The sequence below is a fragment of the Oryzias latipes genome, chromosome 10 (assembly GCF_002234675.1).
Source record: "Oryzias latipes chromosome 10, ASM223467v1".
Taxonomy (NCBI): domain Eukaryota; kingdom Metazoa; phylum Chordata; class Actinopteri; order Beloniformes; family Adrianichthyidae; genus Oryzias; species Oryzias latipes.
Window position 1 is genome coordinate 11,884,884 of NC_019868.2, and position 18,316 is coordinate 11,903,199.

At 39.1% G+C, this 18,316-nt stretch overlaps 2 protein-coding genes across 4 annotated transcripts; one reads left to right on the plus strand and one right to left on the minus strand.

Annotated features, from left to right (window-relative positions):
* The first annotated feature begins 218 nt into the window (after nt 1-218).
* Nucleotides 219-12,369, plus strand: stx5 (syntaxin 5). 3 transcript variants are annotated; one of them, XM_020706486.1, is made up of 12 exons: nt 219-237; nt 6,261-6,488; nt 6,900-6,970; nt 7,710-7,765; nt 7,887-7,957; nt 8,036-8,152; nt 8,293-8,349; nt 8,461-8,542; nt 9,478-9,564; nt 9,725-9,828; nt 9,933-10,054; nt 11,306-11,601. In XM_020706486.1, the coding sequence occupies exons 2-12, from the start codon at nt 6,426-6,428 to the stop codon at nt 11,463-11,465; spliced, it is 990 nt and encodes a 329-aa protein (XP_020562145.1). In that variant the 5' UTR covers nt 219-237; nt 6,261-6,425; the 3' UTR covers nt 11,466-11,601. The 3 variants fall into 3 exon arrangements, with proteins under 3 accessions (XP_020562145.1, XP_004073196.1, XP_011478308.1); XM_004073148.3 differs by lacking the exon at nt 219-237 and adding an exon at nt 5,734-5,866 and having other exon boundaries at nt 11,306-12,369; XM_011480006.2 differs by lacking the exons at nt 219-237; nt 9,478-9,564 and adding an exon at nt 5,734-5,866 and having other exon boundaries at nt 11,306-11,563.
* Nucleotides 12,370-13,909: 1,540 nt separating this feature from the next.
* LOC101171255 (protein RD3) lies at nt 13,910-16,355 on the minus strand. Its single transcript, XM_004073210.4, has 3 exons — nt 16,017-16,355; nt 15,562-15,869; nt 13,910-15,195 (listed from the first exon to the last, which is right to left on the minus strand). The coding sequence occupies exons 1-3, from the start codon at nt 16,248-16,250 to the stop codon at nt 14,820-14,822; spliced, it is 918 nt and encodes a 305-aa protein (XP_004073258.2). The 5' UTR covers nt 16,251-16,355; the 3' UTR covers nt 13,910-14,819.
* Nucleotides 16,356-18,316: the final 1,961 nt, after the last annotated feature.

Genomic DNA, 18,316 nt, shown 5'->3' on the forward strand with positions numbered 1-18,316 from the left:
TTGTTCGTTCTGTCATGACTTGTCAAAGCTAGACAGACCCAGACGCTGAAACCCAGAAGGAAGACAGGAGGTGAGTGAAGGTAAATAATAGATTTAATTTTTCCAGCGGATGAATTTGTCCTGTTGTGGCGGGGAATGGCAGGAACGGCAACTCCAGATGAGAGGGTGGATCTTGACGTGGCTGGAGGTTCGGCTGAGGCCAGAGCTGAGGCCTGATGTATGGAGCGTTGAGAGGAGGTAGGTAACTCCGGGGATAACTCCGCTTGGGCTGAAGCTGAAGCTGGCGTCCACTCGTGGGATATGTAGGTCCTGGACATAGAAAGACTAGAGTTTAGACGAGGGTAAAGATACGTAACAGGAAAACTTGAAAGAGACCAGACAAGCACCATCAGGGGCAACGAACTAGCGTTGAATTCTGGTCCTGGCGCTCCTTAAGTAGGTCTGGCAGGTTGATGAGATGAGTGAACGCAGCTGGGACGAATCAGTGGCCAAGCAGAGAGGGGAGGGGGAAGATAGCTGACAGAGGCCCCATGACAAGGAGTTCACTAAAATTCACCTCTGAGCTTTTGGCAGGACTGTTGGCATGAAGTAAGCCTGCCCTGACATCATCCCTTTGTTTACACTCTCTCCCACTAGCCTACAGCCCCTCAGAACCCCAACCTAACATTACAGATGCAACAAAAATGGCGAGCAATATCGAAACTATCCTGCCGTACAGTTTTGAGCCAGATCTCAGCTCATACAAGGAAAATGAAGGCGGAAATAGATCTAGTCGTCTACAAGTGGATGCATCAGAATAGAGAGGAGCTCAGAGCTTGTGGCCTGCCAATTGTAGCACCTATGTCACTGCTTCAAGCTTTTTCCAACAGCATTTGTTTTATCTGCTCCTGATTCATAACGATTTGAATAAAGAAACACTCAGAAATGCAGTTTTGATCTTAATTTTCTTCATAGATGTCAAAAAAACGCCACAAGAACATGTTAAAAACACCCAAATCAGGATTTTTATTGGAGTGGGTCTTTAATGTGAAGCACAACTGACTACTATATAATTATTGGACGAATACTGATATAAAAGTTAGGCTCAATCATTTTTTCTGACATATTATTGACATATATACTATTTAATACCATAAAACAATCCAAAAAGCACACAAAGGGAGATTTTCTGAGTGGTTTAAAGAAAGGTGTGACATATGATGGAACGGATAAGGGAAGGTACGACGGTACAGGGTTCAGACGGGTGGAAGGCTGGGGATCTGGGGCTGGAGGCATACTTGTGGTCTGAGCATGCTTGGGCCTGTCAGAAAAAGGATGCAGGTACCAGCAGGAGGTTGAGAACATCAGAGAGCAGCAAGATCGTATCTTTCTCTTTCCATGCTGTACCTGAGTGTTGAATCACCTGAGGAAGCAGCCCATCCTGTCCTTGTCCAAATGTCTGTTCTGTCTTTTTGCTGGGAAAGATTCAAAATGGGTCTTTCAATTATAAAATTTCATGTCATTGGTACATGAGGTTTGCTTTTATATTTCTTATTTTTATTTCATTATCAGTGTTTTGCCAATTAGAAAGACATTTTGTTTGAAAGGGCATAAGAACAAAAACATGAAGTCATATTTACAACTTTTTGTAAATGCATCCTTGACATACTTATTGGAACTTCATTTAATATGTAAAACTTATACACACATTCTACTGCCAGGATGCATCTCAGAAATTGCTGAGATTACTAAAATTACCAAATATAGCCAATTAGTCTCTAAATCCACTTATTCCTGTTCAATGCCATCGTCTACCCAACCACTGAGGAGGGAAGGTAGAGTACATCCTGGACAGTTTTCCAGTCCATAGCAGGGCAACACGGAGACAAACAACTACAAACGTTCACACCCAAGGGACTATTAATAACCACCAATTGACCTACGAAGCATGACTTTAAACTGTGGGAAGAAATCAGAAGAAACCTACGCATAAACGAGGAGAACATGCACACTCCACACAAAAAGGTGCAGCAGGGTTTTGACCCAGAGCCTTCTCCCTGTGAGATGAGAATGGCAACAACTACGCCAGCACCACCAACGTATTAGTAATAAATATGACACCTATTTTTTTATAAACGTCTTAGAAAAAATACAAAAACAAAGCTTGTGTTTAGGCCCCACTACTTATTGGACCGTTACAAAGAAATGGATAAACATAACGTTTGAAACGTGTCCCTTAACTCAATGCTTTCTTAACTCGAAATAAGTAAAGTGAACTGGGTCCCTATTATTTTTTATTGTTTTATTTATATGTTTTATTGTTTATTTTAATGCTATTTTAAAGGCCTAAAAAGTATATAGAAATCACAAACATGTCATAACATGTATTTGAGAACACGTGTTGAACTTCAAGTCATGTCTGAAGAATACCAAGGAGAGGACCAAAATAATTTTGATCCATTAAGATAATGAATGTTTTTATAACTTGGTTCTTTGTGTTGTTTACATTTTCTGCACTTTTAAAGTCCCACTCCAATCATCTTTTGATCTATTGTAAAAGGGTTCCCAGTGGTATTTTAATTATGATTATGCCGTTTTTAGCCCCCAAAAAAACCAACGTTGTTTTCTGGAACATGGTTTCTGCAGAGCCAGATGTCAGCTCAGTTGAGGAAGCCAAAGACGCACTTGTATATAGTTATCTGCAAGTGGACGCATCAGAATGGACCAGAGCTGGAAGCTTGTGGCCTGCTGATTGTAGCACAACTACAAGCTTTTTCCAGTGGTATGTTTTCATCACCTCCTGGTTCACATTTGAATTAAGAAGTACTCAAAAATGCGATTTTAAGCAGAATTTTCTTTTGATATGTTCTTCAGCATTAGAAAAATGCCACAAAAACATGACTTAGGCCTTATACAACACATGTAAAGCAAGGCAATTTCATTTGCATATCGTTTTATGCAAACAAGGGAAATTAAAAATGCTTTGCAGAAATAAAATTGTTTTAGCTACATACAGCAAAGTAAAAAAAAAAAAACTATGTTTAAACTGGAACTTCAATCAAGAAACAGTTGGTTAACATCTGAGTTCACCAGGAGGTTGGTTCTAGGGATGGGTACCGTGCCCCGGTACTGAACCAGCCCCGGGGCCACATTGTTCAAGACCGCAGTATCGTTAAGATCTGACCTGAACGGTTCTGCTATCGGTACTGGAGAAGTTACTTTTTCTTTTCTTTTTTGTGTCCCACAAGTGTTATCTGCCATATTTAACTCACCAAGTCAGTCAATTTTCCGTTAATTAATTATGATATTAATTTTGGTATTCTCGTTGAAGCGGGGGCGGGGCTGTTTTTCAGACAGCACGCGCCGCGCGCGCACACACACACACAAGACAAGGCAGCGCACACACAGTCAGTGGCGATCTCGTAGGGGACACGTGAGCGCCCTAGACTAAGAACACCCGTTTCTGCGTAAAATTAATGAAGTTTGCATCAAGGAGCCCCTACCATGCTGTCACCTTGCTGCTACGATGACCGTATGTTGCGCTGTCTGTGTAGAACACGCTGGGGCGGCGTGATCTACACAAAACAAACAGGTAGAGAGGCGGGGCTTAAATTCACCGCTTATGATTCCAGACCCGTGACAAACTATCAGCTGCTTCCTAAAACTTATTTTTTTTCAACTTTATTGAACATAGTATTAACATGCAAAATACTTCCTAATACTTAATAATAATTAATGACTAATGATAGTTGTCATCCGTAAAATTAATATAAATTATTGGGTTTACTGGATTTAAACAAAAATAAATAAATAGAAAGGAGTCTGTATCAAAGTGAATTTGTTTCCATCATCTCACTCAATCCTAACTCTGGTGTTTGACAGACAGAAAAGTCTATTCAAGGTTGTGGAAAATGGACAAAAGATCAAAGGAAACATCACGCTCATAAAGAATAAAAATAATTAGATTAAATAATTAAATAAATATCCTGTCTGGAACATTCTCATGTATAAAGTAAAATCTTTTGTAAAAAAAAAACAGTGTTGTTGCATAATGAGGAAATAAAACACTTTATGTTCTTAATTTGTTATTTATTTATTTTTCGTCCTCAAAAAGTATCGATAAGTGTACCGTTAAAATACCGGATCGATAAGCAGTATCGATAAGAGTAGTAGTACCGTTAAAACCTTAACCATACCCATCCCTAGTTGGTTCCATCAGTGAGCTTCAGAATAGCTTAAAGGAGCTTCATCCAGTTTGGATTCTGCCAGCGTGTTACTTCCTGCAAATCCTACACATGCTCGGTTTGTAAACCACAAGTAGACCCAACAAGTCCCGCATCTTAAAATGATTCATAAACTTGACTTAGCACTTTAAAATCAATTCTATATTAAACTGGTAGAGCAGACAGAAGACATTTGCTTCAGTCCAGCCTGCAGGAGATAAAAGCATGAATCACCTTCTCTAAATCTAGGCTAGACATTAGATCTCTGAGTTTCCCTGTTAGATTGTGATGATAAAAGGATGATTTAGCCCTAATGTGAGGCTAACAAGTCTAAATCTATTGTGACATCAAGATTTCTAACGTGACTTTTGGTCTTTATTACTCTAGAAACTATTGTTTTAGCTTTCTGAGATTTGATCTGTTATTTTTATTTCATGGTAGACGTGTTATATTTTCTTTTTGATGTACTAAGCTATCTAAAGAAGAGGGTCAAGCTTCAAATAGTTCCTCCTGTGCTTTAATTTAGCCAAAAATGATCTATTTAATATTGTATTATATTATATTATATTATATTATATTATATTATATTATATTATATTATATTATATTATATTATATTATATTATATTATATTATATTTATGTTAATCATTAGGTTAAATCAACTGTTCTCTCAATATTTTGAAGTACATTTTCACTTCACCCTATCATGTTCTACTTCTGAAGATATGATAATCAGTCATTTAAAAGTAGTTAAGTAGGAGTTAAGTAAGGGATCACAATATTATTTGTTTCTTTTGAATTGATAAAATAAAAACATCAAATATTACAATAAATGACTACATGCAATATTTGAAAAGGACTTTGAATGGAGTTTGATAACTTATTGAGTGCAAGCACCTTGTTTCAATTCAGTCCAAACTTGAATTTTTGCAGAATTAGAAAAAATAAACACAAACATTGAAAAGAAACAGTTGTGGTTAAAAAAAGGACAAAAAAATAAAATAAACACCAAAACCAACAATAAATGAATGAATATTGTTGAGTCCTTTATATCTATTTCTTAAATCACTGTCTACAATTTCTTTTAAATTTTTAATTTTAACAATTTTAAATATCTTCCCTGCAGCTATTTTATATTTGAACCCCTCTTGTGGATGTATAGTGAATGTTAGCCTTTGTTCTCACAGCTAGTTTCATAAACATATATGATAATCTAAGACCTTATTTATTGTCTCTTAAATGGAAGAGCCTGTGGATGCTCTTTGGTAATTGTTTATTATTATTTTTTTAACATGATTTGAATTATTTTGAAATCAAACAGATCTCCAAGTGTGACTGAACGATTTTAAGAATCACAGACAGGATTGGGATAATCTCTTAAAGTATTAATTTGAAACCCATGATTATTAATTAATAATTAATTAATTAATAATTAATAAACCTTTTTTGTTGTCAGTTCTTATCTACGTAAGCATGAGTTATGGCTCCATCTGGCGTTTCCTGTGTACTACTGCAGTTTTGTTTTCGTGCGTAGGTAAAGCAGACGTGGCATTGACGTCAATTCCGGAAACGACTAGCATCGGAACTTTAACTCCGGGGTTGAGTAGTTCTTTTCTGGAAAAACATAGCGGGCTCACCAAAAATGGTTTAATACCTACTCAAGTAAGTTGGAGCTGATCGTTTTTTGTTTTTTGAACATAAATTAACGTCGCGCGGTTAGTTTTGATCGAATTATAACATGTTACGTAAGAGATAAGTGAAGCAAAAGAGGGTTAGCAGATTCAGCTAGCTAACCGTAGCATGTAGTTAGCCGGTTGGGCCGTGAACAGCTGTGGACGTCTTTACTGGCTTGAGATAACCATCGTTACCTAATGATATTAGTATTTAACTAGTGTGGTGATACATATGTGTAAATTATTGTGATAATAGTTTTGTGTTTTACATTATCGAATGTTAATCGTAGTGGATGCTAACGGTACCTTCTGTTCAAACCGGTGGTTTTTTGTAAGCACTGTTTGTTTGCTGATGATGCCAACAATTCTCTTGTTTTTTGTAGAAATGCGTGGGCCTTTGTTCATGAAGGATTGTCCGCCTTGGATGTGAGCTTGTTCCCACATCGGGAGATCCTTCTGTTTACCGTACAGGCTTCAGGCTGAGGGTTCGGGCGTCGTTTCAGGTATTTTCTGCTTCAAAAGCGGGTTTATAATCCTCTGACGGCAAGATGACGTGCCGCGATCGGACCCTGGAGTTCCAGTCCGCCTGTAAATCTCTGCAAGGCAGACAAGTATGTTATAAACACAGACCACTCACTACACGAACACAATCATTTTATTTTAAATGAAGGTAAAGGGTCTAAACGCCACAATACTACCCATTCTTTTCATATTTGTGTTCTTTGAAGGCTGGATCTGATTACTTTTAGTTTTGTTTTCTATTTTGTTTCTTTCTGTTCCTTGTTTTTATTTTTGTTTTGGGCTGAACTGACTGATATTGGTCCATTAAATCAATCTCTTGATCAATGACGCACATAAAATAATACTTAGTTTGACATTGATCCCAAACTTCTATCAGCCCAATGAAATATCACTAAGTCATATCACATATATCTGTGTGATGGTGCAAGTTTTTATGCTTAGTGTCTTTGTGGTTTTTTTTAAAGTTGTACATTTTTTAAATTATCGTCTTCTCTCATCAGAATGGAGTCCAGCCCAGTAAACCAGCTCTTGCCGCCCTGAGGCAGCGCAGTGACTTCACAGTGATGGCAAAGTAGGAACCTCATTGTTTGCTTTCCTTGTTTGATACAAAAGCTCATAAATTCCTTTACATGAATAGTATTTAATGTTGATGTTTAATATCTGTAACCGTTGGACAATATGTTGTCTTTTTTTTACAGTTATATATTATTTATTTAAAAAAAAAGACTTTTACAGTGATGTGTAGTTGTTTTAAGAAGTTGGACATTTGTCCTCACAGCTATACTAACAGTAAAAATTCTGAGCGACAATAAATCATATTAACGTACTGTTTGAACAGCAGAAATTCAAAATGTTCAAAAAGGAGATTTAGGCATTTAAAAATGTATCCTTTGCTTATGTTTGACTATGCAATGTTCAAATCCACAGATAATTTCAATATTAAGGCTTGGTAGTTGCATTGGAGCTTATTTTTGGATCTCCGCCTTCTTTTGTTTTATCAAGTCAGCCTTAAAGTCCCTCTCCAATCATGTTTTGATCTCTTGTAAAAGCGTTTCCAGTGGTTTTTTAATTATGATGCATTGTTTTCTAAGACATAGTTTCTGCAGTGCGGCAGTAGTTTATTAGAAATTTGCCTCTGAGATGTGGGCAGCTGAATAGAATAACTTGATTGTCATTTTATATGTAAAATGAATTAAATGTTTATAATGTATCTAGTTAATTATAATTAGTTGGTCCCTTAACTTTTGGAGAGAAAGAAAACTTTGTTACAACTTCAGTAAAAAACACAGCGTTTCTGTTTGTTCTTGCAGGAGAATTGGGAAAGACTTGAGCAACACTTTTGCCAAACTGGAGAAGCTCACTATTTGTAAGTTTTTATTTGTTGGCTGCACTAAATGTAATAAATATTTTGTCTGAAATAGTCAGACCATTGGTAATAAATGTATAAAAGGTCATCAGTAGTGCTGATTGTACTGCTTTGATTTTAGTGGCAAAAAGGAAATCCTTATTTGATGACAAAGCAGTGGAGATTGAAGAGCTGACGTACATCATTAAACAAGTGAGCCGAGTTGGAGTTCTTCTTCCTGTTGCTTTGGATGTGGTGAGTAACCCCAGCACCTCTGCTTGGTGTTTGCAGGACATCAACAGTCTGAACAAACAGATAGCACAGCTGCAGGACTTGGTGAGATCACGTGGAGCTCCGGGTGGCCGACACATCCAATCTCATTCTAACACTATAGTGGTGTCACTACAGGTATGTTCATGGATTGTTGAAGTCTCACACTTCATTAATCATAGTTTAGTTTTGAACCATCTGAAAGCTCTAACACATACAAATGTATTTTTTACTATAAAGAAACAAAACCTCCAATAAACTTTACATGTTGTTTGCAGTCTAAACTGGCGTCTATGTCAAATGATTTCAAGTCGGTCCTTGAGGTCAGAACAGAGGTGAGAAACCATTTTCATTTTTCAAGAAAAGTAGAAATGGAGATTTCTTACATTTGAAGTTCTTCTAAAGTCTCAGTCTAAGTTGTTGAAGCGGCTTTCCTTTGTCTGCAGAACCTGAAGCAGCAGCGCAGCAGGAGAGAACAGTTCTCCCAGCCTCCCGTCTCGACTTCTCCCATGATGGCAAACAACTTCAGTAAGTCTGCTGACGTCACACAAACATGCTGTGGCCACTTTGAACTGACTCTGCTTAACACTGTTGGTGGGAGGTGTTTCTTTGAAGCAGCAACTAATCAAGCAATAAAAATTAATAACTAAACGAAACTGATAAACTGTCTTTTAAACTAAATCCTAAAAAAAAAAAGATGACTTTAAAAATGGTTATACTTTAATAATGAACAGTCTTTTTACTAATAATTAAGTTTTTCTTTTGTATTTAAAGCAACAAATTGCTTTCCTGCTTTTATTTTTTTTTAAAAGTATGTAAAGACGGTCAGTCCCCATGGATTATTAAAGTACTAACAATTTAACTGAGTCAGGTGTTTTTCCGGGAGGAGTGTGTTTAGTCAAATCCCTCGTGTGTGTGTGTTCGTGTGTGTGTGTTTACATCATCAGGAAAATGTTTGGTTCAACTCCAAAAAAACTCAACAACTTTCTAAGCAGGTTAACACAGAAGGTGTGTGAGGTTACTAAACAGTTGATGGAGAATTTCTGGGGAACCCATACAAAAATCAGATGGTTTCAACAATGATGTGTAGATATGAACAGCTTTTCTGTTTCACTCCGGAAAATTCTTGCCCAAAATAATCCACAAAATTAATTAATGTGTAATTTTAAACTAGATATTTTGTCAGTGGATCTTGAACTACAGGGGACATCTCCAGAATATTGAAAAAAAAAGAATTTAGTGACATCTGCGCTTGTTATAAATCAATAAATGATAAATTTAGCTAAAGAAGAATTCACATTGAGCATGTTGCATACATTTGTTCTCAAAGATAGTAGTAGAAGTAGTTTTTTTTTAACTGCAAGTGTAAAAACTGCTGCTGTCTTAGAGAACTGCTCAGACTCTTTGTGAATGATTATTCCTGTATTTGGCCCTCTGTAATGTAAAAATTAAAAATATTTTAGGGAGCCGCAAAAAAGGGGCCCAGGAGCCGCACGCAGATCGTGAACCGCGCTATGACTACCAGGGCTATACAACCACAAATGTAAAAGGTATTTCCCTGGAACGTTTGACACTCTGAGCGGGTATTGATTAGTTACTGTGTGTACCTGCTGTGTTTTTCTATCTTGTGTTTTTTTTTTTCCCCCTCTGCAATTCTGAGTTTTTTTTCCAGCCTTGATGAACAGGTGTTTACCTGCTGTCCCCCTGCAGAGAGTTCGGTTCTGATGCAGGATGAGTCGCGCAGTTTGGGAGACGTGGCCATAAATATGGACTCTCAGAGCAACCCTCTGCAGCTCCAGCTCATCGATGAACAGGTAGACAGCTTAGGATGAGTCATTTTGTTTAAAAGCTTTGCAACATGCAACGTTGTATTTTTGCAGAATAATTTGATTCCCTTTTTGGCGTCTTTTCCCTCTAGGATTCGTACATCCAGAGCCGTGCAGACACCATGCAGAACATTGAGAGCACCATCGTAGAACTGGGTTCTATATTCCAGCAGCTGGCACACATGGTCAAGGAGCAAGAGGAGACTGTCCAGAGGTGGGTGTGGAATAGAAAGGGAAAAGCTGCATTATTCATTTGAAGCACTTTCTTTATTGCTGTGCATCACTCAGAGCACTTCACATGTTAAACCTCAGTTGCAGATTAGATTAATGGATTGTTATTTTATTAATGGCAGAGAACTTGTTTTATTAGGTCTTACACTGAAGACAGGCATCATACTTATATGAACAAATGATAATTAAAACTAACTAAGATAGAAAATGTGCCAAAAATAATCATATGGCAAAAAAAGAGGCATTGGGCGATAAATAAATAAATAAAAACCAATAGCGTAGTTTGAGCCTTAGTCACATGCAGCCATATAGGGGCTGCAGGTTGGAAGGCTGTAGAAGGGAACAGTCGCATCTTAAGGGGTGTGTCTTATAGTTCCCTTGTGGCACATGCTGCCACCTTAAGGTATGTTATGAAAATAGAATGTACCATTGTCATGCATGTGGTAAGTCTATTGTGAAGCATTTATAAGGATATTGCACTTATGAAATGCAGATGATGTTTTCACACGGTGCTTGTACTGACCGCATGCAAATGCTGCACACGCAGGGCGTACAGGTGATGCATAAGCGCCCGTAAAACGCCCGTAGGACACCCACACATACTATGCTCTGGTTGTCTAATATCCTAATTCCTAAAAGTCAGGGTTCACAGAAGGAGCACGCACTTATTGTGAACAGCACTAACCAGCCACTAACCGACACAGTCCACAGGGTTTGGCGAGGTTGAAAAAAAAAATCTGTACGACATGCCTTCGTCTAACCTACTTCACCCTCATATGATTTCACCCTGTTTGCTACGACCTGTCGCCTGCAGGATGCCCGTAGGAAAAATGCATGAACATTTTTGCCCCACAGGTTCATTGAGTGGCCTATGACCTTGTTATTTCCTGCGGGCCACCTGCATGCCTTGTATAGGTTGGCCCATTTTTCTCACATAAATGAGATCAAATCCCTCATTTCCGTATTTATTTACTGGTTTACTGTTGTGACAAAAAGGCCTGTGGCTCTAGGCAGGAACGTTTCCCTGAATCTTTCTGTGAAGCAGTTCAACCAGAGCTGAAGAAGCTCTTTTGCTCCACCATCTGCCTGTTTTTGAACAACTCTTCGAGTCTTTTTGTTTCTTTTTCTGTTGGATGTGAATCTTCTGGCAGTTTTCATCATCTCTTAGAAATAACTAACTTGACGGACGATGAGATATGGTGACTCTCACGCTGTTGTTGTCTTCCTCCAATAGAATCGATGCCAACGTCGAGGACACTCAACTAAACGTGGAGGCTGCGCACACGGAAATCCTCAAATATTTCCAGTCAGTCTCCTCCAACCGGTGGCTGATGATCAAAATCTTCCTTGTTCTTGTGGTCTTCTTCATTATCTTTGTGGTGTTCTTCGCCTGAAGAAGAGGAACAGCTGTGGTTGAGGAAAATGTGAACTTTAAACTGGACTTGGATCGTATTTTGAAGAGCGGTATTCTCTATGAGGGTCTAATGGATGCTTGGGATCCTTTCAAAGCGATAAAAGACTTGTGGATTATTCCAAAGCTTCAGACTGATTCTATCCTGATGAAGAGATTGAACTTCAAATGAAACATGCAAATGATCTGAAGTACTCACTTTGTGGAAGGAAGGAGCAGAAAACTGCCCTGTGCTGTACTTTGACCAACTCCTCCTAAATGTTTATTCAAAGTGGCTATAATTTAATAGTTTGATTGTCCAAACTGTCCAACATTTTTTGTTATGTCATCACTATTCCTTTTTTTTCTGAAGAGCATCGCAAACTTGTAATTCTTAACATCGTTCAGTCAAATGTTTTTTGTAACCATACACATTCTGGTTTGAATCTAAGCTTATTTTGCCAAATGGGATGTTCTTAGTAAACTGTGACCGGATGCAGATTTACCCAAGAAGGCCGCTTACTGACAGCTGAAGGGAAGTCTGCAGTGTGAGGTTCGAGCTGCTTGAAGTTCTGGAAGAATGCTGTTTATTAAAACGAACAGCTTTAATGGTTAAACGCTTCACTCACGCAGAGCCACGGATAGAATCGGGTGCTGATGAAGGGGTTCTGCGGCTGAAACAATTCGCTAAAGTGGATCAGTCAGGTTCCCTGGAAGTACTCGGCTGTCTGTAGTCGACTCCTCCTGTACATGACCACAGATTTTTAAGACGAGAGAAGACATTCTTGGTATTTTCCTCTGGTTTTTTTTTTTAGCCAAATGCCTTGACTTCAGTGTACAAAGTGCAAATAGTTCAGATGTATTGATGAGAGAGTGCACAATAATAAAATAATAATCGGATGCTGGCACTCATGGCTGAGACTTTCTTGTGTTAAGAGGATTGGTGAGTGGGGACAGAATTAGCTGTTCAAAGGTGTTACAGCAACTGTTCAGCAGAAAGTTCATCATTTAGAACCCATTTACTGAAATGTTAGAGCCTTGCAGAGCATTTGCTCTCACAGAAGCTAAACAACAGAAAAAAGTTTGTCATTCAGTTTCAGGTTATTTTGATGTAGGTGGACATTTTTAATCGCTGTTACCTCATCTTAAGTTAAGGAATTTGGTCTGAATGTTTAGAATGAGGGGATAAACACATCTTCCTAAAAATCTGTTTTAAGCACCCTAATCGGTTTGTATATCAGTTTTGTTTTAAGGCAATTGACAAACACTAAAATGTTTGAAGTTATGCAAAAGAACTCATAGTTCTTTATTTCATTCTGGCTATAAAAGCTCATTTCTCTTCAATTCTCTAAAATGTCTCTGGTGTCTCCAGTCTAAGGTATTTTTTTCCCCTCTTAGCTGAAGACGTGGATAAACTAAATTGAGGCTTGAAGGTGTTTGTTTCGCTGCCCTTCTCGTTCTGCTTGGAATGTCGCCTCTCTGTCCGCAGTGAGAAACCGGTTTGACTTCGTGTCATTTGAGCCTCAACAGCTGATCCATCCTGCCAATTTCTCCAGTTCTCAGTTTAAATCTCTTCTTTTGGTTTCAGTCATTGGAAATGAAGTACACACAGACATCTACGTGGAGTTCTTTGTTTCCTCTGTAGCTTCTCTGAAGTAAAGTGTGTTTAAATGATAAATGGATGGGGAATATGTCTTTAACTTCTGATAATTCCATGATCATTCAAAATTTATGGACCAAAGGTTATACACTGAAAAAGATTCATATGACAGAAGATGCAGGGCTCTCTGTCAAACAGATTCCACATCTGTCTGTGAAGTAATTATTTAAAATGTTTTTAAAAAAAAATCTAAGTTGTTTAAAAGCGTGATAACACAGACATATTGTGACTATTCTAAACTTATATAAAATATGTTTTGTTTGTTTTTTAGGTTAATTACATGAGTTATCAGCTTTTTAATGATTTTATGTCTAAAGTATCCCAGACAACCATAAAGGAATATAAATGTTATTATTTTGATTGGTTAATGAATAAATTACATACTATATTATAATATAGAATTTAATTCCATTTTTGTTTATTCTTTCTGAGTGCAGTATTTTTAAATCTTATATCTAATCAAAAAAGTAAAATAAAGAATAAATATGAACTGCTTTTTTTTTATTAAAAAAAAAAGAATAAATAAGCCCTTGACCCCTGAATTTCTTTCCAACTATGAACAGAAAAATAACTTTTGTTTTTGCTTTCATGTAGATGCAAACTTAAGATAATTTTGAAGCCAATGGGGTTTGCTGCATATTTGCATCAATAGGGGTTTGTGGTTAAATGACACTTGCATTTCCCAAAATTGCAATCAAATTTATAACAAGACACTGTTTTGTGAAAAAGCAATGTTTTAATTACACTCAAAAGAATAGGACAAGGTATGTTTAATTATTCCAAAAAAAAAGAAATGTACATTTATTATAAAAAAAAAATACAGACACTGCGTAGTCAATTGATGCCTGTAGGTATTAGTTTAACATCAGAGCGGCTGCTAAGTAACCCTGGGATCTGGAGCTAGTCTGCAGCTGCTGAGCAAACTGAGGAGTAGAAACCCAGGAGACCGCTGCTCTGCCTTTTACACAGCAATGGTTTTAAAGGTACAAATGAAGTGATTGGAATTCCAGGGATGACCAACCCTGCCTGTTTTCCAGCTCTACCTGGAGGGTTTGGTGCTGAATACCTTAATGAGGTGAGTTCAGTCAGTCGGGATGTGGGCTCACTGGAGTCAGCTAATCAGCAGCAAGCTGGTCAGGGAGCGCCGGAATACAGGCAGGGTGGCGGCTCTTGAGGACCAGGGTTGGCCAGCCCTGTATCCTTTATGCAGAAGACTTTTCATTTATAGCACGCTCCTTTCTGGACTACAGTGATGTTTGCAAACAAAGGTTAATGAGAAAGTAACTGATGAAACGTGTGCAAAAAAGTAAAATGTGCTTGAATGGGATTTGTTCCAGGAAAGGACAAACTGAAGGAGCTCATTGATCCACAAACGGAGTGCCTTCATGGGCTCTAAAGGTCCATGGTTTGCAGTGCTGCATGGTTAAAGACTGGCTGGTTTTCAACCTTCAGCGCATTATACCTCATTGTCGCTTAAAAACAGATCTTTTCTGATATTTTCAATCCAAGTGGGACTGTTAGGCTAAAACTTCTAAAAGTATTCTTCTTTGATTTGACTAATTTAAGAAAGCCAATTAGTTAAAATAAGAATTGTGGCTGTCCGCCTGTTTCTCTTCCTCTACGGGTTTATGATCCATCCTCCTCTTTGTGCTTCAGTTTGTTCCCTTTGCCAAGTCCTCCCCTTCTCAGCATCCTTTCTCACCCCTGAGCGCTCTGCTCCAACGGGGTGATTTCTGGCATGCTCTTGCTCCTGCCCTTCCTTGCCCTCGCCTTCATGGCCTCCTCCTCTCCCTCTGCATCCTCCTCCTCCTCCTCATCTGACCAATCCACCTGCTGCTGCAGGTTCCCTCTGGAGCCTCTCAGGTTGCTCCCTTTGAACATTTGCCCCGTGCGAAACTTTGTGCGGAAAGTGACAAAGGAGAGGCTCTTGCTCCGTTGCTGCTTCTCGATGGCGGTTGGAGGCTGAGCCTCGTCGTTGCCGTTGACCTCGTCCACACAGTCGCGCAGCACGGTGCGGAAGAGGCGGGGGACCTCATGAACTTCAGGCTCCATCTGTGTGACAATTCTCCTGAACCTAAAGGAAGGTGAAGAAAATTGATTTACACTAAAAAAAAACTTAAACATATGGCAGCAGCCTGGCAGGAACAGGCAGATAGATGATGGCGAAAAAAACTCAATCAATGCAAAATCTCTAGAAAATGTTTGCTTTTTTGATCATGTTCCCTCACCTTTTCCATTCAGCATTTAGTACAGTATCCAAACCAGGAGCAGGACATTGCTTAGGCTGCTAAACAGATTAGTTCGAAACCCCACCTATCCATGTTCTTCCTTAAGTTTACTTCTTCCAGAAATTATTGACTTTTTCCCCCCAACTGGCTTCTTTTTTTAGTTATACAATTGTACACATTAATGTTTACACGTGTCTCTTGTTTCTTCTGACCTGACAATAACGGGGCCACACTGAGCAGGAGGGATCTTGGCACAGAGATCCTGCAGCTCCAGCAGGTCGTTGGGAGTAAGCTGGTAGGGCTGCGGGGTCGGGGTGCTGGCCAGCCAGCTGTAATCGGCGGCAGAGGATGAGCTGCGGCGGCGGCGGCGACCCTCTGTCGCCCTCTCCAAACGGATGCGCTCGGTGCGCTTCACCATGGCCCCCAGCTCCAGCATCAGAGTATTGACGACCAGCTCCTCTGAGGTGCGCTGGCCCGGCACTTTGGGCTCAAGGGAAAAAACAGCAGACCAAGGAAACATCTGGAAAAAATATAAAGTTACGGGGGGGGGTTAACAAATTGGTTAAACTGATGTCAAGACTATTATAATGTCCATTTAAATACAAACTGTTTCTATTTCTGAACAAATAAGATTTAGTCTGATGTCTGTCCCAAACTACAGTCCTACCTTCAGCAAACTGGATTGTTTAACAGAAATCTCTCCAGATGTTTGATGAAGACTCTGGTAGCAGCCGTAGGAGCAGCAGGCCTCATGGGCAAAGTGGATAAATGAGATTCCACCTGGTGCCACACAGTTACCTGACTGCCCGGCTACCTTGGCGGTCCCTGGCAGACAGTGTGTGTACTTGTGTGAGGTGTGCCGGAGCGAGTGTGTGAGTTTGGGATTGAGAATAAATGTCATCCTGTATTAATAAAGAACAAGTGACGAGATGAGCTTACCCTGTGACAGGAGGGTACAGTGCAGGCAGGGCTGCTTGTGTCACAGAGACTGACAGAATTCAGATTACACAGGGTTCATTCTATTCTGCTTTTTATAGTCAATTTAACTGTTATTTTTAAACCATTTCTCTGGTGCTTGTTTCCCAAAAAACCTCAATTTATCGCTGCTTGGGGGGGGGGGGGGGGGGGTGTCAACACAGACATACAGGCTTTCTCCTGCTTCAAACTAATTTACTGGGACAGAATAACTCATAAACCACTATTTACCAAGATATATTTTCAGGTTTCACACAGAGAAAGCAGACTGCATCTCTATTGTTTGCCTAAACAACACCCTTTATCAAAGAGACCTGAAATTACAAGGCAGTTGTTTTTGAGTATTACTTTGGTATGACATAACTACCCACATAATCTCTCTTTCCTTCATGACAGACTCTCCAGTGTAACAGTGTGTCCCGTCATCCGGCCTGCAGTACTGTCTGCAAGGCTAGTTTGGGTTTCCACACCACTCAGCACTGAGCAACTAAATCCCAGATTACATTCAAATCCACAGCCTACTAGGAAGTATGAGTTGTTGCTATGACTGTCATAATCTAATTACTGCCGCAGACACTCAGTTGTTTCTTTGTTTGCTGCACTTAGCTCTAAAATGGAAACATTTCTCATTTTATTGTAATGAAAGTTTGGGTTTGCTTGCAGCTGTTTAATGAACAAAAACCTGTTAAAACACTCGTTTTTACATCTGATGATGTGAATAAATGACATGCTTTCACATGAAGGTTTGGTTTCGCTTTTTATCTTTAACACAGACACAAATGTGTGCACAACTAAATGTTTTAAGAAAGAACCGTGTCTATACATTCCTTCACAACAGTGATTCATCCATAGAATAGAAGACCATGCAAACAGATGGGTCAGCAGATGCTGAGGCACATGGGGCCGGAGGGTCACCAACAGTCTGCAGTTAAAAACCACAGACTTCTATACTTCATGCCGCCTTTAAATCAGTTGCATCCAACTTTCTGATTTTTTTGTGGAGCTGTTTCTCAGGGGCTGGGCTTAGACCCTTAATAACTAAATGCCTGTTTCTTTCTCTCCTCTTTTGTTTCTTTTTTTCAATTTGGTCCAACAAGGAATGCATACAAATATAATTTTCATAAATAGAGCTTAGCCTCAAATACAAAAGGGGTTTATACAAATATACACTCAGTCTGTCTGAAGATCCATAAACCCCAATTGTAACAATAAAATATGTCCAATACAAGAGGCACTCAGCTCTGATCTGCTTACTTAGCTGTTGGACAGGACAAGTTAAAAAAATAACAACAACAAAAAAAAGACTGAATGCCTCAAAGGAGTTTGTGGACAACTCCACGCTTCCAAATGAGTAGGAATCATTTGGCCTACTCCTGTAGGATGTCCGCACTCTTCTGCACTAAGTAAACATGGTAGAAAAACAACAAAAACACGGATGGGAGTTTGGTGTGAGAAAACTTTACTGTCCTGCACAAAGTCCTGACCAAAGCTCTGAAGAAAACCATCAGGGTATGGACTGTGAGTCTTGTTGGTGTCATCATCTGTCAAACATTCACAGGAACACATTCCTCTGTTGAGAAAACATGCAAGATCCTCTTCAACTGCTACTATCTAACTGTGCTGATTACTTTTGTTTTAGTTTGTTGGATTGGATGAATGATGTTAAAAGCAACAAGACTTCTAGTTTGTTTAACAATGTCTCATATAAGTTTCTTATATGTGCTTCTGTATGTGCTCACAGCCAACAGCAGGTCACCCGCCTGGTCACAAACTGCACTGTTGTGATCTACCACCAGCATTCGTCACAAGTCAGCCAACATGGTGGTGTGTGGCACAAACAGCACGTCCAAGCTGATGCTGATGGCTGATGGATTAGATCAGGCATGTCCAAAGACCAGTCTATGGGCCAAATTCAGCCATTAAATTTCCACCGGCCTGCAGGGTCCCTTAAAAAATCTGGAATATGTGGATTTTCTAAAAATCTACTTTGAT

Excerpts from the sequence above, each read along its gene's own strand:
- stx5 (XM_020706486.1), top strand. The coding sequence starts at position 6,426 with ATGACGTGCCGCGATCGGACCCTGGAGTTCCAGTCCGCCTGTAAATCT. Across the intron at positions 6,489-6,899 it reads AATCTCTGCAAGGCAGACAA|AATGGAGTCCAGCCCAGTAA; the intron begins GTATGTTATAAA and ends TTCTCTCATCAG. Across the intron at positions 8,350-8,460 it reads TCCTTGAGGTCAGAACAGAG|AACCTGAAGCAGCAGCGCAG; the intron begins GTGAGAAACCAT and ends CTTTGTCTGCAG.
- LOC101171255 (XM_004073210.4), bottom strand. The coding sequence starts at position 16,250 with ATGACATTTATTCTCAATCCCAAACTCACACACTCGCTCCGGCACACC. Across the intron at positions 15,870-16,016 it reads AACAATCCAGTTTGCTGAAG|ATGTTTCCTTGGTCTGCTGT; the intron begins GTAGGACTGTAG and ends TATTTTTTCCAG. Across the intron at positions 15,196-15,561 it reads TGTGGCCCCGTTATTGTCAG|GTTCAGGAGAATTGTCACAC; the intron begins GTCAGAAGAAAC and ends ACCTTCCTTTAG.